General features: G+C 38.9%; 1 protein-coding gene across 4 annotated transcripts in view; it reads right to left on the bottom strand.

The window, feature by feature from the left end:
* Nucleotides 1-18,203, bottom strand: part of DOP1A (DOP1 leucine zipper like protein A) — a 123,104-nt gene that overhangs the window by 3,586 nt on the left and 101,315 nt on the right. For all 4 annotated transcript variants that reach the window (XM_077812749.1, XM_077812748.1, XM_077812751.1 and 1 more), the window contains exons 27-36: nucleotides 15,772-15,916; nucleotides 15,401-15,480; nucleotides 12,353-12,462; nucleotides 11,490-11,639; nucleotides 11,008-11,069; nucleotides 10,049-10,201; nucleotides 8,109-8,245; nucleotides 6,263-6,318; nucleotides 4,227-4,391; nucleotides 1,460-1,589 (exon numbers count right to left, since the gene is read on the bottom strand). In XM_077812749.1, the coding sequence (XP_077668875.1) occupies nucleotides 1,460-1,589; nucleotides 4,227-4,391; nucleotides 6,263-6,318; nucleotides 8,109-8,245; nucleotides 10,049-10,201; nucleotides 11,008-11,069; nucleotides 11,490-11,639; nucleotides 12,353-12,462; nucleotides 15,401-15,480; nucleotides 15,772-15,916 (1,188 nt within the window). The remainder of the gene's footprint in view (nucleotides 1-1,459; nucleotides 1,590-4,226; nucleotides 4,392-6,262; nucleotides 6,319-8,108; nucleotides 8,246-10,048; nucleotides 10,202-11,007; nucleotides 11,070-11,489; nucleotides 11,640-12,352; nucleotides 12,463-15,400; nucleotides 15,481-15,771; nucleotides 15,917-18,203) is intronic.

The following is an 18,203-nucleotide window of genomic DNA, read 5'->3' as shown; positions in this document are numbered from 1 at the left end:
AGCTTATGGGGGTCGTTTTCCTAGCTCATCAAATAATGAAGAGACTTGACTTGCACCACATATTTTGCTTGAAATTCCTGTAGGTTTTGAGCCTTTGGTTTAATGCTACATATATACCTACAACCCTAAATTGCCCCACACATTTTCACACAGCAATATTTTTTCCCCCCGAAAGAGACAGTTCAGTGAGAAGTAAATTTTCCTGGCGTGGCTAAATACAGTATGCCAACACATGCCGTCACCAGGGTGTAACAATATTCAGATGGGCTTCCAAGAATAAACTCAAAGTTAGCATCCCTGCAAAACTTTGAAATGTCCTCTCCTCTCTCTTTTATCGTTTGTCTAAGCTTGCGAAGCCATTCTTCCCCCTTGCAGTCTTTGCCCTTGTTCTCAGTTCCATCTCCACCCTAGTAGCGACAAATGTTTTCAAAGCTACCATCTAGTGTTTTCCCCACGTCAGCTGGCCCTCTGTTCAATCCCTCACTTTCCAGCCAGCAAGAGATTCAACAACATAGGTAGTTCTCTATCTCTTTCTGCTGTTTGTGTTTTATAAGTGTTAGTGGAAATAATCCCAGTGGAAAGGCAATGGCGCAATTGCTTGGGGATGGAGGACAAGTCTCCAAAATGTTTCTGTTCCACTGGTGATGGCTGCCCACCCTCACCCACTGGAATAATGGAAGACTGGCAAAACTGAAAGAGCTCCTCTCCTTTTCAGCTCTTCTCCCTCTTCACAAAGTACCCCAACCCATTTTCCTCCATTCCTCTGAGTTCTCCCACTCAGAGCTGCTGCCATTGTTCCCTGCCTCCCTCTCTCAGGCCACCAGAAGAACAACAAGCACCAGCTGTTTACATGTTTATCCTGTTCATATCTCCAGTTCAGTAAATCTTCTACTTCTGCTAACACATATTTTACTTTGCCTGAAGACTTAAAATTGGCTTTTATTGGTTTCAGGTGTTAAAACTGCCTTACAAAGCTAGAAACCCAGCCCTTCATGGCTCTGCCTAGTTTTAAGACAAATTACTTTATTTTTTAATAAAGTTTGGTTTCTAGATATTTGTGAGCATTTTCCAGGAGCTGAAACACTTTTCTATTTTAGTAGGTAAATTATCATAAAATTGTCTATAAACAGCTATAGCTACTAGAAAGTGGCTGGATTTTATATTAAAATATATTTAGGGTTTAGAGGGTACAGTAGTATAATTTTTATTCATTATCTTTTATTAATGACAAAAGATGTAATTGGCTATGTCATAACTAATGAACAAAGTATATTTCAAATACCCAATTATATTTTTTCATTATTTGAGACTCACTTTGATTTGAGACTTTCATTCAAACATAAGCATGCTACCACACTTGGCAGTGCCCCTTTAATTTTGTATAGAAAAGTGAACAGTGCTGCTAGTTACTGTACATGCAGCTTTACAAAGTAAAACAAAACAGGGAAAAAGTAAATACCTTTGCTCTTTTCCGCAGCAGTTTTGCTAATCGTACCACATATGGTTTAAATTCCCTTTGATGTGTGCCCTGTCTTCGTACCTCCAAACCTGAATCATCTGACACTTCTGGAATAAAAGCCCACCGATACCTGTCAAGAGGCAACATAGTCACAGGTTGTTCATATCAAACGGGACTTTTAAGCTAGCTAGAACCCCATGTATTATCATAAAAATGAGGGATCTATAAAACCTTGTCAGATTTCCTTATAAAGAAAGAAAAATTAGGCTCCTTCAGGAGAGGAAGAAAAGGTGGCTTGTATCATAGATGTAATTTCAGAAAAGAGAAAGAGACTACAGCAACACTGAAAATAAAACAGTGTTTCCTTTTCCCTCTTGTGTTTCTTCACTGACAATTGGAGGACCGATTCAGGATAACAAAAGGAAGAGGAGGAGGAGAAGCAAAATGGTACTCAGGTCACTATTCTGTCCAAAGAAAACCTACAGTGATTTTGAAATGTGCAAAAAACACCTGAGGTAGTTTTGTATATTTGCAAATTAGTGCTGTACTTTTCTTGGTTCAGCCACAAGTCTGGAAGCTCTTTTGGAAGGTAAAACCAAGTTGTGAGCCAACAGCCTCTGCCACTGATCACTGTAGAATTGGTTAAGTGCATCATGCCCTGTAGTAGGAGTTGAAGAAATTGCCTTCCCTCAGTAATCAAATATTGGCTACAACAAGAGGCAGGACAAGACAGACTAATGTCTGATCCAATAAGACTAATATGTTTCTATGAATGCACAGTAATGAACAAAGAAAATTACCTATTAAAAATCCTTTACTGAAAGCCATTGTCATATGGTTTGGTTACTAACGGAAAGTAGGACAGTGAACAGTTCAGTTGGGACCCTGAGCCTACCCAGAAAATAGGGTGGATTCAAAATTCTAGTGATACAATCATCGTAGGCTTACGAATTTTGGTGGACCTTGACAGATTTGCAATGTGCACAGCCCACTTTCTCCTTCACCCCACATATTCTTCCTACAAACAAGGCAGTTAGAGCTGACTGAATTCTGCAGAGGTTGTTTAAATGCAGTGGCAAGGAGTCAGTCCCTCTGAATCACCCAAAGGCAAGAGTTGGGATATGCAGTCAATCATACATCCTGCTTTGTTCTGGGGTTGGATGCCCCATCACTGGGATCTTCAGTGGGTGACAAGTAACAACTCCTCCATCTTTTAGCTTCTGCAGGCAGATCTCAGGTAGGCCCAATATTCACAAGCCCATCTGAATCTTGGAGAGGGCAATTTACACCCATGGACACCATAACGAAGGGCTAGGCCATTAATCCCCAAAAAGCAACCTCCTGCAAGCAGATCATGCAGGATTCGTGTCAAGTTTAGATTGTACGGTCTTCTGAACAGATACTGTCTAAATTAGTCTCTGAGAGGCATGTAAGCATACTTTTGGATGCTGGAAAATTAACAAAAGCAAGATACCCAAGTACCCTTAAAATTACAAATAAAGAAATCATTTTTAAAATGCACCACTTGATCACTACTTATTTTGCTTATCCATAAAGATATGAGTTCAGAGCTCTGTCTCTCTCCTGTTAGCACTGTGCATATTTCAGACACTTAAAGCTAAAGGGGGTATGCACCTCCAAGCTCTGATCTAGACATATGAAATGTCAGCAATTCAGGGGAAAGAGGAAAGCCAGCTTGTTTGTTTTTTGTTTAGAGCTGATAAAACAAACCCTTTTAGTTCACTTTTAAAACAGATCTGTAATTTTAAAGATACATGTGTATTTTGTTAAAGATTTTGGAACTTAGTTTACATTTATTTTAGAAAAACATTTCAGTTCCCCTTTAAAAAGGTTAGCACATTGCATGTGGCTTCTTTTTGGCAAGGACGGAGACGTTCAGATGTTCTGCTAACAATCCATCTTCCCCTTACTCCGAACACAGATACACTGAACTTCCTGCTAAGAATTCTACTCCAATAAATAGATTATGTCCTGTAATAAGTTCTACAATTAGTACTATCACCAAAAGCCATTTTAAATGCTACAAATAAAATTATGAATAATGTAATTCCATTCAGATAAATGTAAGTAGACCAGGGATAAATGAGGTCCTCTATACACCCGTTACAATGCATGTGGAAAACAGAACCAGATTGTTCGCCCCAGTTCCATTCCTTGTGTGTTGCCTGAGCAATACAAAGGCAACATAATCATGCCATAGCTGGCCAGGTGAGAATTACCCCAGCGGAGGGGATTTCTCAACTGGCATACAATTGGCCAAGCTGACTCCTACACCTTCCAGTACAGGGTATATTGAGAGAATAAAGCGGCCAGAGCAGAGCTCCCGTCCTCTAGCAATTCTCAGCTGATGCACGGGCTGTCAATGTCTTACATGCACAGTTAAAAACAACAGGACAGTCAGTCTTCAAATTTCCCTAAAAAAAAAAAAAAACCACCTTTGGGCCACAATCAAGCATGGCAAATTTCAGCCCAAATGAAATTTCTAAGACACTGAAAGACAAGGAGTTAGGATAGAATAGCCATCTATACCTTAATTACAGCATAGCTTTACTACTGTAACATAGGGAAAATATTACACCACAGTATTCTAAGTCTTTATGTAAGGAAAATGTAATCTGTTGCTCTGGGTTAATACATGAAGGGGGATTAGAAAAGAGAAAGGAAACAAAAGTTTTAAAAATTAGAATTTTACAAGACAGTAGCAAGACTTTCAAAAACGAAAACTATTTTATCTCCGTTTACTTACATCTGAAACTGAGGAAGATTTTCAGATGGTAATGCCAGGGCCAAGTCCAGAAATTTACAAGCAGACAAGTAAAGGTTTAACCACCTCTGGCTGTTGTACGATGTGGAGAAGCCATTGCCTCCTGTGTATGTTGTCTCTAGGCCAGCAACAGATGGGCCCGAAGTTCTAAAATTAAAGTATAATGAGTAGCTGTACAGGATAGTCATAATGACTTTCCACCATTATGGGATAGTTCTCTCTTAGCATTTTGTTTTACAAAGATGCAGATCTTTAATTTACCATGTGGAATCTAGTTCCTGGCAGGCAACCAACCATCCAGCTTAAGTGGGAGACTTAATATGCCATTTATGTGGACTTAACTATATTTGGATAGAGATTTCCAAAGGCATAAAAGGAATGTTGCCTAATATATGCTGGCTAGTATATAAATATATATCATATTAATAATATCTAGTATCTGCACCCCATATATTAGTATGCATTAAGCACCAATAATATTAAGCTCAAATATTGTGATAGTGATGTAGCCTAAACTGGTCTACACCATCGTCCTGTTCATTTATGCTAAGTATCCCATAACTCTTTGCATTTTCTGAAGTAAGCATTTGGCATAAAACAAATAAAAAACTTGTCAAAATCAGGATACATTAATTCTCTGTCTTAGTACAAGTTAGGGGAGGACCTTCATGGACTAGTACCTGGAATGCTAGTATCCAAAAAAAGATGAGGAAGGAACAGTACAAGTTAGGGAAAAGGGACAAACTGATGGATTAGATTTTAGTGCTGTGTAAAGAGATGTGTCACTTGTAAAATCATATGAATAATATCAGCTAAAACGTGTAACTAGGGGAGCACACCTTCTGCCTAAGGTGAATATAACATCACTGGATGGGACTGTTCTTCGGAGACTGGTATCGTACAGAACCTATTTCCTGTGCCATATTAATAAAATGGACTGACATTGGTTATTTGGTCTCTTGAGTATATTTCATAATTACCAAAGTGTTGTCAAGCAACTGAGTATACAATTTATTGGCAGGGAGCTAAGAAAACACAAACAGGAGTTGAGCTTGTATCTCCCCTTCGTGCTTTTGAAAAATCTGCCTCTAAAGCAGGGGTGTGGCCACGGCCCAACTAGTTAGCATCCAGGCCCACCGACCCCCAGCCCTAGCTCTGCTCTGGCCCCAGCGCTTGCCCTGCTCCACCCGTCCGCCTGGCGCTCCAGCAAGGGAGCAGGGTTGGGACATGGCGGGCGTTGCCCACCCGCAAGCCCCCACACCTCGACCCCACTCCCCGGCTGGAGCGCCACGGGGGCAGCGCGGGACAAGCGCCGATGTCCCACTCCCTGGGTGCGCGCCTGGGCCCCAAAGGGTCCCTGGTTAGCGTGTCCATCACCCCCGACAAGGCCAGCTGGAGAGGGTGGTGGGGAAGCGGCCCTGATCCCTCCTGCCCGCCCCTCCTCTGCTCCCTGTCATTGCCCATCCACCCCAAGTTGGGGCCCACCCAAGTATCCTGTCCTGGCTACGCCACTGCTCTAAAGCTATGACTATACAAACTGTGGGTGAGGGGAGGCTGGGAATGGACAACAAAACTAGAAACATATGGTTTTCATGTTTTTTTAAATATTTCAAAACAAATGTTCATTATATTTCATAATACCCTTATAGACCCCATGTAAAATAATCCAAAGTATGCATTATAGAAATATGTAAAGCTTAATCATGCAACTAGAGCCACTGACTGCAATGGGACTATTTGCCGAAGTAAAAAATATTCTTGAAAAAATGGTTACATGAGTTAACATAGTTATTTATTAGTAGTTAGTGGTGAGGTTTTTGTTTTATTTTTTTTAAACAGAAAGTCCAAATATAATGTTCCTGGTACTGCAGTAAGAGTCAAATATTCTTCATTTGAACTTGAACAATTTTTCTAGGACAAACTATTTCTGCATATTAATACAGCTGTCCTATTGCACTTCAGAAGACTACAGGGTATCACAAAATTGAACAAACAAGCAGAAATTAATTTAATTTTACCTTGAAATATCTTCATCAGCAGTAAGTTCCTGTTCCATCAGTAAAAACACTTGTACCTGAAGGTAAAATTCTATATTTTAAAAAGATTTTATTTTTAATGGACTGTCTCAGGGTAAAGGTCTGCAGCCTGAAAAGGGTTAACAGGTCCTGGCTGGTCACATGGCTGCAGAGGGAAAAGTATAAAAAAAAAGCAGCAGCTGGGTCAAAGGAAAGCTAAGGGGAAGACTGTGCTTTCTCCCTTCCAGGCTGGCTAAAGCAGGAAAAGCTTCTGGGGAATTACTGCCCAGTTTTTTAGTTGATTTTTGAGAGTGTTTGAAGAATAATACACAAGCCCTGAGAAAAGAGCCTTAACAGGACTGAGATTTGGAGCTTTATTTCCATTTCCTGGCTAATGAAATCACCCATCGGCCTACTTGGCCATATAGGACCAGATTCTCAACGATTGTTCCATCCCTTTTTGCTGCCTGAATAGTGCAGAGAGAAAGTAATCTGGCTGCCACTGTCCAGCTGGCAATTCCCACAGTGGAGGGGATTCTCAACTAGTGTAAAGTCAGAACAAGCTCCTATGCCATCCTCCTGCATTTCCAGAATAGGAGATGTGCCAGGGAAGCAAAGGATATGATGGGAGTGTAGGGAAGCAAGAGTGGAGCCCCAGTACTCTGTGCTAATTCTAAAATGAAATGTGATCTTTCAGGGACCATAGTCAGCAGTATCAAATTAGAGCAACCCCAAGACTGGTCTAATTTATGTCAAGACTATGACAGCTTGGGAATCAAGGAGCTGTAACCAGCCCCCTGACAGCCAATCATCTCTTCCGAACATATCTTGCACAGGGGAGAATTTGTGCTACTTAATATTTAGATCATTGCTATTCTCCAAAGTTATTTTAAACATATTTATTGCAAAATTATATTCTCCTAATCTTTAGAACACCTTTTTCTAGCTAATTTACCAGCATTTATTGCAGGGAACAAGAAGATACATAACTTCATTATGCTATCTTTCCTGTCCCTGGGTGGATTAGCCTCCAGCAAAGTTCAGAATTTAATTTAACACCTCAGTGCTGCTCTAATTTAAGCCAACTGGTAATGGCACTTCGAGGGGCCACTCTGCTGACCAAGAATCAATGGATCACAGGGTGCTCTGGCCATCAACGACTTCTATTCCTGAAACATCCCACACAAGAGGAATTCCCAGTTGGCCATTTAAAGGCAGTGCTCTGTCCCATTTGTGCTAGTGGAGTAACAAAAAGGTGACAGAGCAGAGCCAAAGGTCTGGCCGTACAGGTGTCTGGTTACAAAAATATAGCCATAAAGTGCCATCAATCACCACTGATTACCAATATAACAAGTCTTTCAGATCCCTCTACTTGATGTCATCAGCATCAGAAGGGGCTAAATGACTGGTAAGACATCCACAAGGAAGAAGCAAGTGAAAATAGTGAGGAAGCAGGAATGTTGGGGGGAAGCAAGCTTACTTTGGCAGGAAGTGAACTGGTATTTAGGAGCAAAGAAGAAATGAACATTGAGGGAGGTGCAAAGTTACTTCAGAATGCAAGTGGGAGCAGGGAATGAACAGAGACTAGAAATTTTCAAAAAAAAATATTTTCTGTATGGCTTAACTGATCGCATAAGCCATACAGACATTTTATTTGATTTGAGGAAACAGATGTTATCAAGACTGTGCAAACAAGTCAGCATTCAGTTTAAATGATGACCATTGTACATTTAAATGTACATATCGTAACTATAACTTATTTCCCTGGGGCAACTAAAACAGATGTTCAGGTATAAAGTTACCTATGCACCATCAGTTTTCCAAATCGTGAATGCTAACTACAACTCACCAGTTCAGTGATCATGGTAGGCCAAAGTGAGGTAAGGTGCTGTGGAGACATTCTTAAAAGCAATACTCTGAAAAACAGGAACACTTGAGAGTGAAGGGTGGGCACTTGAGGCAAACGGAGACTTTCTACCAGCCTTTCTGAAACAGAAAGCCAACAAGGATTCCTCAGTTTATAATAATTTTGGTTAGCTTTTTAGTTTTCAAGTCAGTTTATTCTTGTTAGAGTTAAATATATTTTAATATTAATATAAGTAACGATATTTTATTCCTTTTGTCAATCTCGAGAATAAACTGTGTGAACCAAATATTTATATGACTGCAAAACAAACAAAACACCCCTATTTGTTCTCTATGTTAACTTTCTGCTACATTACATTGTTTATACAAGAGTTTGATTCATTCCAAAGATAAGAACAACAGATTATAAAGGTGTGACCTCTATTTCTAGCAAAAGATATGTGGTAAGAGCTAGAGTAACTCATGTTTACCATGTTAAAATATTGTACTTTTACTATACTGTATATTACATTGAGAATATTCTGTCCTCAGGCACTTTTTATTTAAACCTGATTACTGTGAGTTCTAGCTCATCGCCTACATTGCAGTATCCAACAAGTAAAGAGGTAGGCTCTCAAGTAGCAAAGGTCCACACTGTCCTCACACAGTTCAGACAAGAAAAACAACCAAATGTCATGAACAGGCCAGACCTACAGCTAGTTACTAGCTGATTGGAAAGGAGCTTCAAAATACAAATCAAGGAACAAGTGGACAAGGAAGATTATGGAGCTACCCAATTGGAGGAAGAACCACAGTGTATCATGATAACCTACAAAGACATCATACCAAGAAGGAAGCTGTCCTAACAATCTGCAACACATCAGAGGAGAAAAAAAGAATCATAGAATCATAGAATATCAGGGTTGGAAGGGACCTCAGGAGGTCATCTAGTCCAACCCTCCGCTCAAAGCAGGACCAATCCCCAATTTTTGCCCCAGATCCCTAAATGGCCCCCTCAAGGATTGAACTCACAACCCTGGGTTTAGCAGGCCAACGCTCAAACCACTGAGCTATCCCTCCCCCTACTCCCTACAAAAGAGCCCTCTCCCAAACTCCCTACAAAAGAGTCAACAGGAAGCAATAACAACCTCCTATGTTAATTACTGGACAAACTAACAGAAGAGCAGAATAAACAGCTACAGGAATTTGTAGAACCTGCAATATTTTCATCTAAGCCTACACACACCTACCTAGGTTTCAGAGTAACAGCCGTAAAACCTGGATTTGTGCTGGAAATGGCCCAACTTGATTATCATACACATTGTAAGGAGAGTGATCGCTTTAGATAAGCTGTTACCAGCAGGAGAGTGGGATGGGGGGAGGTATTTTTTCATGCTGTGTGTGTATAAAAAGATCTTCTACACTTTCCACAGTATGCATCCGATGAAGTGAGCTGTAGCTCACGAAAGCTTATGCTCAAATAAACTGGTTAGTCTCTAAGGTGCCACAAGTACTCCTTTTCTTTTTACACCTACCTAGCTGAATGTACTGTAGGGTGGGCATGTGAGCCTATGAACCATGTAAGTGAACAGCTTATAGGATGTCCAGGGATATCAACCAATTGATAAGATGACAGATGAATGACATGATTCAGTGGGAAGTTAACTGGCAGTCAACAAGCCTATGTACTCGACTGTCATTTGAAATCCAACCCTGCTCCCATTGAAAGCAGCTGGAATTTTGTCAACAATTTCAATAGAAACAGGATCAGGCCCATAGATTCCATTATGATTTCTATTATGAGTACCGTTAAAAATGAAATTCAGTGATAGTGGCTAATGCATACCAGAGCCCACAACAGATCTACTTTATGACAAAGTTTTCTTCAGCAACAATAACTTTTATTTAAAAAAGAAATTCTGGTAAATAATAATTTCTACTGACCTTGTATATCTGGAAGATATTTCTGGTACTGGTCCACTTCACTGCTAAAAATGGCAAAGGCAAGCCTCTTCAGGAGCAAAGCTCGCTGTTCCAACTCTACATCCCGATTAGCAAACAGATTGAGTGAACTGCTCTGAGCCACAGCCACACGTGCTAAGAGAGAAAAGGTACTATCTTGAGGCATACTTTTAATAGTAAAAGAAAGGCAACATTTATTTTATCACATGAATACAACCAGAAGTATAAAGACAGTTTTCAAGTCAACTGTGTAATTTGTACATATAAGTAAGATGCTATTTAACCAAAATGAGCATATTTAAGAAACATATATTGAAAAAAAACTGGAAAATATACACATTGCCTTCATGTTAAATATAATTTGGGACAAATTCTGCTTTGTTATATTGGGGCAAACCTACTTGTAGCAATATAACTGAAAGGAGAATCTGGCTCTGTATCTTTAAATAAATTGTTAATCAGAAATTGTCATGCTGCAGGACTCTATAATCATCTTTTTCCTCAAGTTAGAACATGGTTAATGACATTTTGAGACTGGACATAGTACTAGCTTGATAAACTCTTTCACATAAAGGGTAAAATTCACTGCTGGCACAAGGAGGGACACCTCCATTTATTTCAAAGAAGTTGTGCCCTGGTATGGTAGAGGGGAATTCAGTGTCCTTTTCTCCAAAATGCCAGTAGTTTAAGAAGAAATGTAAATTAAAACACTGCTTTATTCAAACATTTCTTACAAATATCGTTTTACTGGAATTTTCAAGTGGAATTTAAAATCCTGAATAAAAATTTTCCAAGAAATACTTATTTTAGATTTTTTAAATGTCTTTCCTGGAGAAACTGATGTAATGAATTGTACATAAGTTAACATGTATGGAGTAATTTGAAACATAAAATAACATCTAAGCAGTAAGTATTATTATTATACAGGAGTTAGTACTCACTCATCAAATCTCTAAACGTAGTTTTGTCATGTGTCATCAAATTATCCATAATTGCTCTCCAACTAAAAGGAAAGAGGATGATTATATATAATTAATAAAGCAAGACATTTGTATTTTTATTTAAAAAATTTTCTGTTCTTTTAACCAAATTTAAAAATACATACAGGACCAACTTTTCTACAGCAAATTTCAAATTTTCCTTAGAAACTGGCTACAGATGCAATTTTAGTACTCTCTTATTCATGTATATGATAGGTTTACAAATACAAAGTCATTTGCACTCAATTTGTGCAAACAAATAAGGTTTGAATATGTGAATTTCATAATCTATACACAAACGATAAAATCATAATCTGTATGCACCCACACACAGAAGTTTTTTTGGCAATATCTGGCTCACATTGCACCGCGTTTTTAATATAACTCAATACATTATATGCTAAACATTTACAATAACAGACAGAAACAAGAAAAATTCTTACTGATTAACGCAAGAAGCATCCATTTGGAAGAAGCTGGAATCCATGAAAAGATCAAAAGCTTCCTTTTTCCATGCTCTCCTTGTATACTGATACCCACTAAGACTGCTCAATAACTGAACACAGGCTCGATAACTGGGTGCATTGTGAGCACTGGAAAGAATAAACAACTCAACATGAAATCTTTTAAATCACTGCTTTAAAAAAAATTATGAATATATACCCAGACTCCTGTGAAAACAATGGTTTTAAAACATCGTATTAATATCACTTTTCATATGTGCCGCAAGAGAGGTTGTTATCCTCTTTGTGGATCAGCCACTAAAAGGGATCTGACTAACACTTTAGCAATAGCTGTACAACTAATTCAGAAGGCAGCAGAATATTGGAGATCAGGAATCCAGCATTCTTATCCCTAGCTCTGACATGAGAGTGTGATTAGAGATAGGAAATCCAAAGCATATATATCTGGCACATTAGATCTGAAACAAAATGTGGCTGAGCAGGTAAGACTTTGCTCTGCCATGTTAGAAACTTGGATTCTATTCCAGACTCTGTCTGAAGTGGCCTTTTGCCACCTCTCCGTTAACTTATTTATAAAGTATGGGGGCTAATACTTGATTGCCTTTGAGAGTTAGTGCATGAGGCCTTGGTCAGTAAGAAATCTGAATTCTTGCTTCCAGCTCAATATATTTCATCCAGGCTCCAGGGAATTTGGTGGGAAGTCAGACAGTCTGTCACATTCACGCTCTTATCTGCCTGTCTTTGTAGTGCCATGGAATAGGCAGCCTGATTCAGCTGAAATGCAGAACATCCAACAAACTCCAGTAGACCTGAGGTCTGAGCTACATAAATTGTAATGATACCTGTGATTGCGGAGGTAGGGCACAACATAGTGCATAATATTTACAAGCAAAGGAATAACTCTCTCTTTTTCATCGCTGTAGAAAACCATATCCAACAGATGAGCCAAAACCTATGAGACATAAGAAGCAAGAAATTGAAGAATTTAAGGTGGCTGTTGGGGAGGAGTGTTTGGCTTGGCTTTTTTAAACTTGCTTCTTATAACCCCCAAAAGAGCATTATATTTATACTGACAGGTTTCAGAGTAGCAGCCGTGTTAGTCTGTATTCTCAAAAAGAAAAGGAGTGCTTGTGGCACCTATGCATCTGCATCCGATGGAGTGAGCTGTAGCTCACGAAAGCTTATGCTCAAATAAATTTCTTAGTCTCTAAGGTGCCACAAGTCCTCCTTTTCTTTTTTATATTTATACTGTTACTTTTCTGCATGATGTTCTTCAATATAATATTTCCACAACCTTAAGTATATTGAATCTTTCAAAATTAGAAAATAACATAAATTATAAAGGTTTCAGAGTAACAGCCGTGTTAGTCTGTATTCGCAAAAAGAAAAGGAGGACTTGTGGCACCTTAGAGACTAACCAATTTATTTGAGCATAAGCTTTCGTGAGCTACAGCTCACTTCATCGGATGCATACTGTGGAAAGTATAGAAGATTTTTTTATACACACAAAGCATGAAAAAATGGGTGTTTACCACTACAAAAGGTTTTCTCTCCCCCTACCCCACTCTCCTGCTGGTAATAGCTTATCTAAAGCGATCACTCTCCTTACAATGTGTATGATAATCAAGTTGGGCCATTTCCAGCACAAATCCAGGTTTTCTCTCCCTCTCCCCCCCACACACGCATTAGGCCCTGTGATGGTGTCTATTCAGGGGATGATATCTATTCAGGGCCTAATAACATCAGCCACACTATCAGAGGCTCGTTCACCTGCACATCCACCAATGTGATATATGCCATCATGTGCTAGCAATGCCCCTCTGCCATGTACATTGGTCAAACTGGACAGTCTCTATGTAAAAGAATAAATGGACACAAATCAGATGTCAAGAATTATAACATTCATAAACCAGTCGGAGAACACTTCAATCTCTCTGGTCACACGATTACAGACTTGAAAGTTGTGATATTACAACAAAAAAACTTCAAAACCAGACTCCAGTGAGAGACTGTTGAATTGGAATTCATTTGCAAATTGGATACAATTAACTTAGGCTTGAATACAGACTGGGAGTGACTAAGTCATTATGCAAGGTAACCTATTTCCCCTTGTTTTTTCCTACCCCCAGCCCCCAAGACGTTCTTGTTAAACCCTGGATTTGTGCTGGAAATGGCCCACCTTGATTATCATACACATTGTAAGGAGAGTGACCACTTTAGATAAGCTATTACCAGCAGGAGAGTGGGGTGGGGGGAGAGAAAACATTTTGTAGTGGTAAACACCCATTTTTTCATGCTTTGTGTGTATAAAAAGATCTTCTATACTTTCCACAGTATGCATCCGATGAAGTGAGCTGTAGCTCACGAAAGCTTATGCTCAAATAAATTGGTTAGTCTCCACAAGTATTCCTTTTCTTTTTATAAATTATAAAATCTTTCCCTTTTAAAAAATGTGTAGGTTCTCTTTTATAAAGTGAATTTAGCGCTTAAGATACAATTAAATCCATCCACAGGTGATTGTGCTGTAAACTTTTCTACATTCTCCTCCCAATGAAGAGCCATTTCTTGGGTAAATCTCCATGCCCATTTAACCCGTGACACTTCTGCTATGACTGATAAGGGGAGTGGCAACTATGTAAGTATTATTAATTTATTCAAATTTAATACAAAAGTTATCAAATCTGAGGTATTGTACAAAATTTAAAACACGAAGTATAAAGATATATTTAAAAATAAAAATACATGAACTCTCAGCTAAGACACACTACAGCAAGAGTAGGTAACCTATGGCACGCGTGGCAAAAGCGGCACGCAAGCTGATTTTCAGTGGCACTCACACTGCCCGGGTCCTGGCCACCGGTCCGGGGGGCTCTGCATTTTAATTTAATTTTAAATGAAGCTTCTTAAACATTTTAAAAACCTCATTTACTTTACATACAACAATAGTTTAGTTATATATTACAGACTTATAGAAAGAGACCTTCTAAAAATGTTAAAATGTATTACTGGCATGCGAAACCTTCAATTGGAGGGAATAAATGAAGACTCAGCACACCACTTCTGAAAGGTTGCCAACCCCTGCGCTATAGCATAGCCCACAAAATATAAGCATTAGTTCACAATTACCAGCACATAAATTCATCCATACTATGCCTATATAACATAAACCCTGTCACAAAAATCCTTACCAAACACCCCAAATTCCTTACTCAATTTCTTCCAGCAAACCCTGGTACAAGTCACTGCACATGTATAACATGTCAGGATTACAAAGATTAATACCCTGGCACATGGCAGGAACCTGTGTCCATTGACTTCAATGGCTACTGTCAAATTTTCCTTTTTTCCCCACAAAATGCAAATAAAATATAATATCAATCACCACAAACTAATACAGCAAATTAACAAAATCATACAAATAAATATGTCTAGGACAGAAGTCAGGGCAGACGACAGGAACCCCTTGACAGATACGAGGATTATTTTGCCTATTAGACATCTGTCAGTAGTCACTGTTCTGAACCTCAATGACTCTCTGATCACATGGTCACTTTTTGTTCTCAGCCCAATGAGAGTGACTGGGGCCTATGGACAGCACCACCACACAAATGATAATTGTACAACGTTGAGAACATTGCCAGTTCTTAGCAAATAACCAACAAAATGGCAAATTCATGTATACATTTGCTGTCCATTATCACTCTTAGGCCTTTTTATGCATTTCTTTTCCCCATTGTGCATATATATTTCAATTATTTTTCCCATAGATATTTAACTAGTATTCTTCTGAATTGAATCTCATGTGCATGTTTCTGTGCATATTTCTAATCTCTCTATGTCCCTCTGTATTATAAGAAACCAGCATGTAGTATAACTGAAGAAACATTTACCTCAGAAAGTAATGTTAATGCATGGACGCTATAAACTGAAGGAGTTATATTTGAGGTTTCCAGAGCTGGATACAACATATCTAAAAGAAAAAGTGACAGCAAGAGACAATTGATTTTGGAAACTATGTACCTTATATCAATATCTACAAAAATAAATATTTAAAAGTAAATATATTCCAAGACATGGAAAATTGACTGTTTTTTGTTTCACCATGTGCATTAGGTTTAATATAGCTCAGTACTCCGCACAACAGCACTAAATCTGATTTAGCAAACTTCTAATATTATAAAATCTGTCATTTTTCAGTAACGTGAAGGGAATCAATAAATTAATTCAATATTTGATTTTGAATAACGGGAAAATAAGCTACCTTCAACATCCGATTCCAAGTTGTTTCCATCAACCATTATCTTGGGGGAGGGTTTGACCTCTAGGTTTCGTCTTAGCCAAGTAGTCTGTTCCAAGGAAGAACCAGCAATGGCACCAATGGCATCCACTATTTTGTGAGTTACATCCTGATGGAAAGCAAGAAACAAATGTGTAAAGAACCTTGTGTAAAAGAGTAAATTGGTTATCCTGAGATATGTTGTCTACACAGATACTCATTAGCTCAGTGTCAGGAGAAGAGGAATTATAGAATGGGATATCATAGGGTTCTCTGTTCTGGATTCACTTCTGTTCAACATCAGCAATGATGAATACTCCTTGGAGGATGAGGTGAATAGATCTTAGCCAATTGATTAATCAAATTAGTAGATGGTATGAAGTTGAAAGGTAGCACAAACACTTCAGAGGATAGAAGTGAAATGCAAAATAATTCTGATAAATTAGAGAATTGGTCTGAAATCAGGAAAATGAAACAATTACATGCTTAGTGGCTTTATCTATGAGTAAGAAGTGGAAGGCTATATGGATCTGATTGCAGCAATAGTTTTCACATCTTCATTTTAAAAAAACACAGAAATAAGGTTTATTCAATAGCCATCCCTATGACTGGGAAAATTTAAGTGTGTTGTGTCCATTCACAGAATCTCGTTCTGGATATTAAACTCTTTTTTTTCCCCCTTTTAATCTGAAGCACCTTTGTGTTTCAGTTGAAATATCAAGGTCTCAATGGATAATTTGAAAGATTATTTCATAATCCTGGATTGCTTTTTCCAAAAATATCACCTATCACAAATAGAGCATGTGACCTCCGCTGGACTATCTACTGTTTACCATCACAAAGAGTTTACATTCAAAATTAAAGCAATGGGAGGTGCAACATTTTTGCAATGATCGCAGGTGAAGTAAAGGTATGTCATATATGGTAATATATGATATATACAAGTGTGCTTAAAAAGCTTGTGTAACAGACCTTTCCCCCCAACAGCATGCCTTTTCACGTAACATCAAAGAATAACTTACTCTATCAGAGACATGAATTAACTCATGATCCTGAAAGTTGTTCAGGAAAGTGATTTCAGATGGTAAACAGCATGACTGTTGCAGTACAATATGTCTTTGCAGCTAACTTTTTAGGCAATCTGATCAGGAGTTAAGCAGGTTTGGAATTATAGGAGAAACACAAAAAAAGTAGGTTTCAGAGTAGCAGCCGTGTTAGTCTGTATCCGCAAAAAGAAAAGGAGGCACCTTAGAGACTAACAAATTTATTTGAGCATAAGCTTTGGTGAGCTACAGCTCACTTCACTGGATGCATTCAGTGGAAAATACAGTGGGGAGGTTTATATACACAGAGAACATGAAACAATGGGTGTTACTATACACACTGTAAGGAGAGTGATCAGGTAAGGTGAGCTATTACCCGCAGGAGAGCGGGAGGGTGGGGGACCTTTTGTAGTGATAATCAAGGTGGGCCATTTCCAGCAGACAAGAACATCTGAGAAACAGTAGGGGCGGGGAGTGGGGGGGGGGGGAATAAAAATGGGGAAATAGTTTTACTTTGTGTAATGACCCATCCACTCCCAGTCTTCTAGCTCTGTCAATCTGTTTCTTCACTTCAGCAGATGGATATTGTAGTTGTAAGAATGCTTGATCGAGATCTTGTAGGTGTTTGTCTCTGTCTGAGGGGTTGACAGAGCCAGAAGAGTACCCAGAAGTTACCTACTACAGGACAGGCCCAACAAAGAAAATAACAGAACACCACTAGCCATCACCTTCAGCCCCCAACTAAAACCTCTCCAACGCATCATCAAGGATCTACAACCTATCCTGAAGGACGACCCATCACTCTCACAGATTTTGGGAGAGAGGCCAGTCCTTGCTTACAGACAGCCCCCCAACCTGAAGCAAATACTCACCAGCAACCACACACCAGAACCACTAACCCAGGAACTATCCTTGCAACAAAGCCCGTTGCCAACTGTGTCCACATATCTATTCAGGGGACGCCATCATAGGGCCTAATCACATCAGCCACACTACCAGAGGCTCATTCACCTGCACATCTACCAATGTGATATATGCCATCATGTGCCAGCAATGGCCCTCTGCCATGTACATTGGCCAAACTGGACAGTCTCTACGTAAAAGAATAAATGGACACAAATCAGACGTCAAGAATTATAACATTCAAAAACCAGTCGGAGAACACTTCAATCTCTTTGGTCACTCAATTACAGACCTAAAAGTAGCAATTCTTCAACAAAAAAAACTTCAGAAACAGACTCCAACGAGAGACTGATGAATTGGAATTAATTTGCAAACTGAATACAATTAACTTAGGCTTGAATAAAGACTGGGAGTGGATGGGTCATTACACAAAGTAAAACTATTTCCCCATGTTTATTCCCCCCCGCACCT

This window comes from Eretmochelys imbricata, chromosome 3, assembly GCF_965152235.1.
Source record: "Eretmochelys imbricata isolate rEreImb1 chromosome 3, rEreImb1.hap1, whole genome shotgun sequence".
In the NCBI taxonomy this organism is placed as follows: Eukaryota; Metazoa; Chordata; order Testudines; family Cheloniidae; genus Eretmochelys; species Eretmochelys imbricata.
The sequence above is the reverse complement of the archived record's forward strand: the minus strand, read 5'-3'. Positions and strand labels throughout refer to the sequence as shown.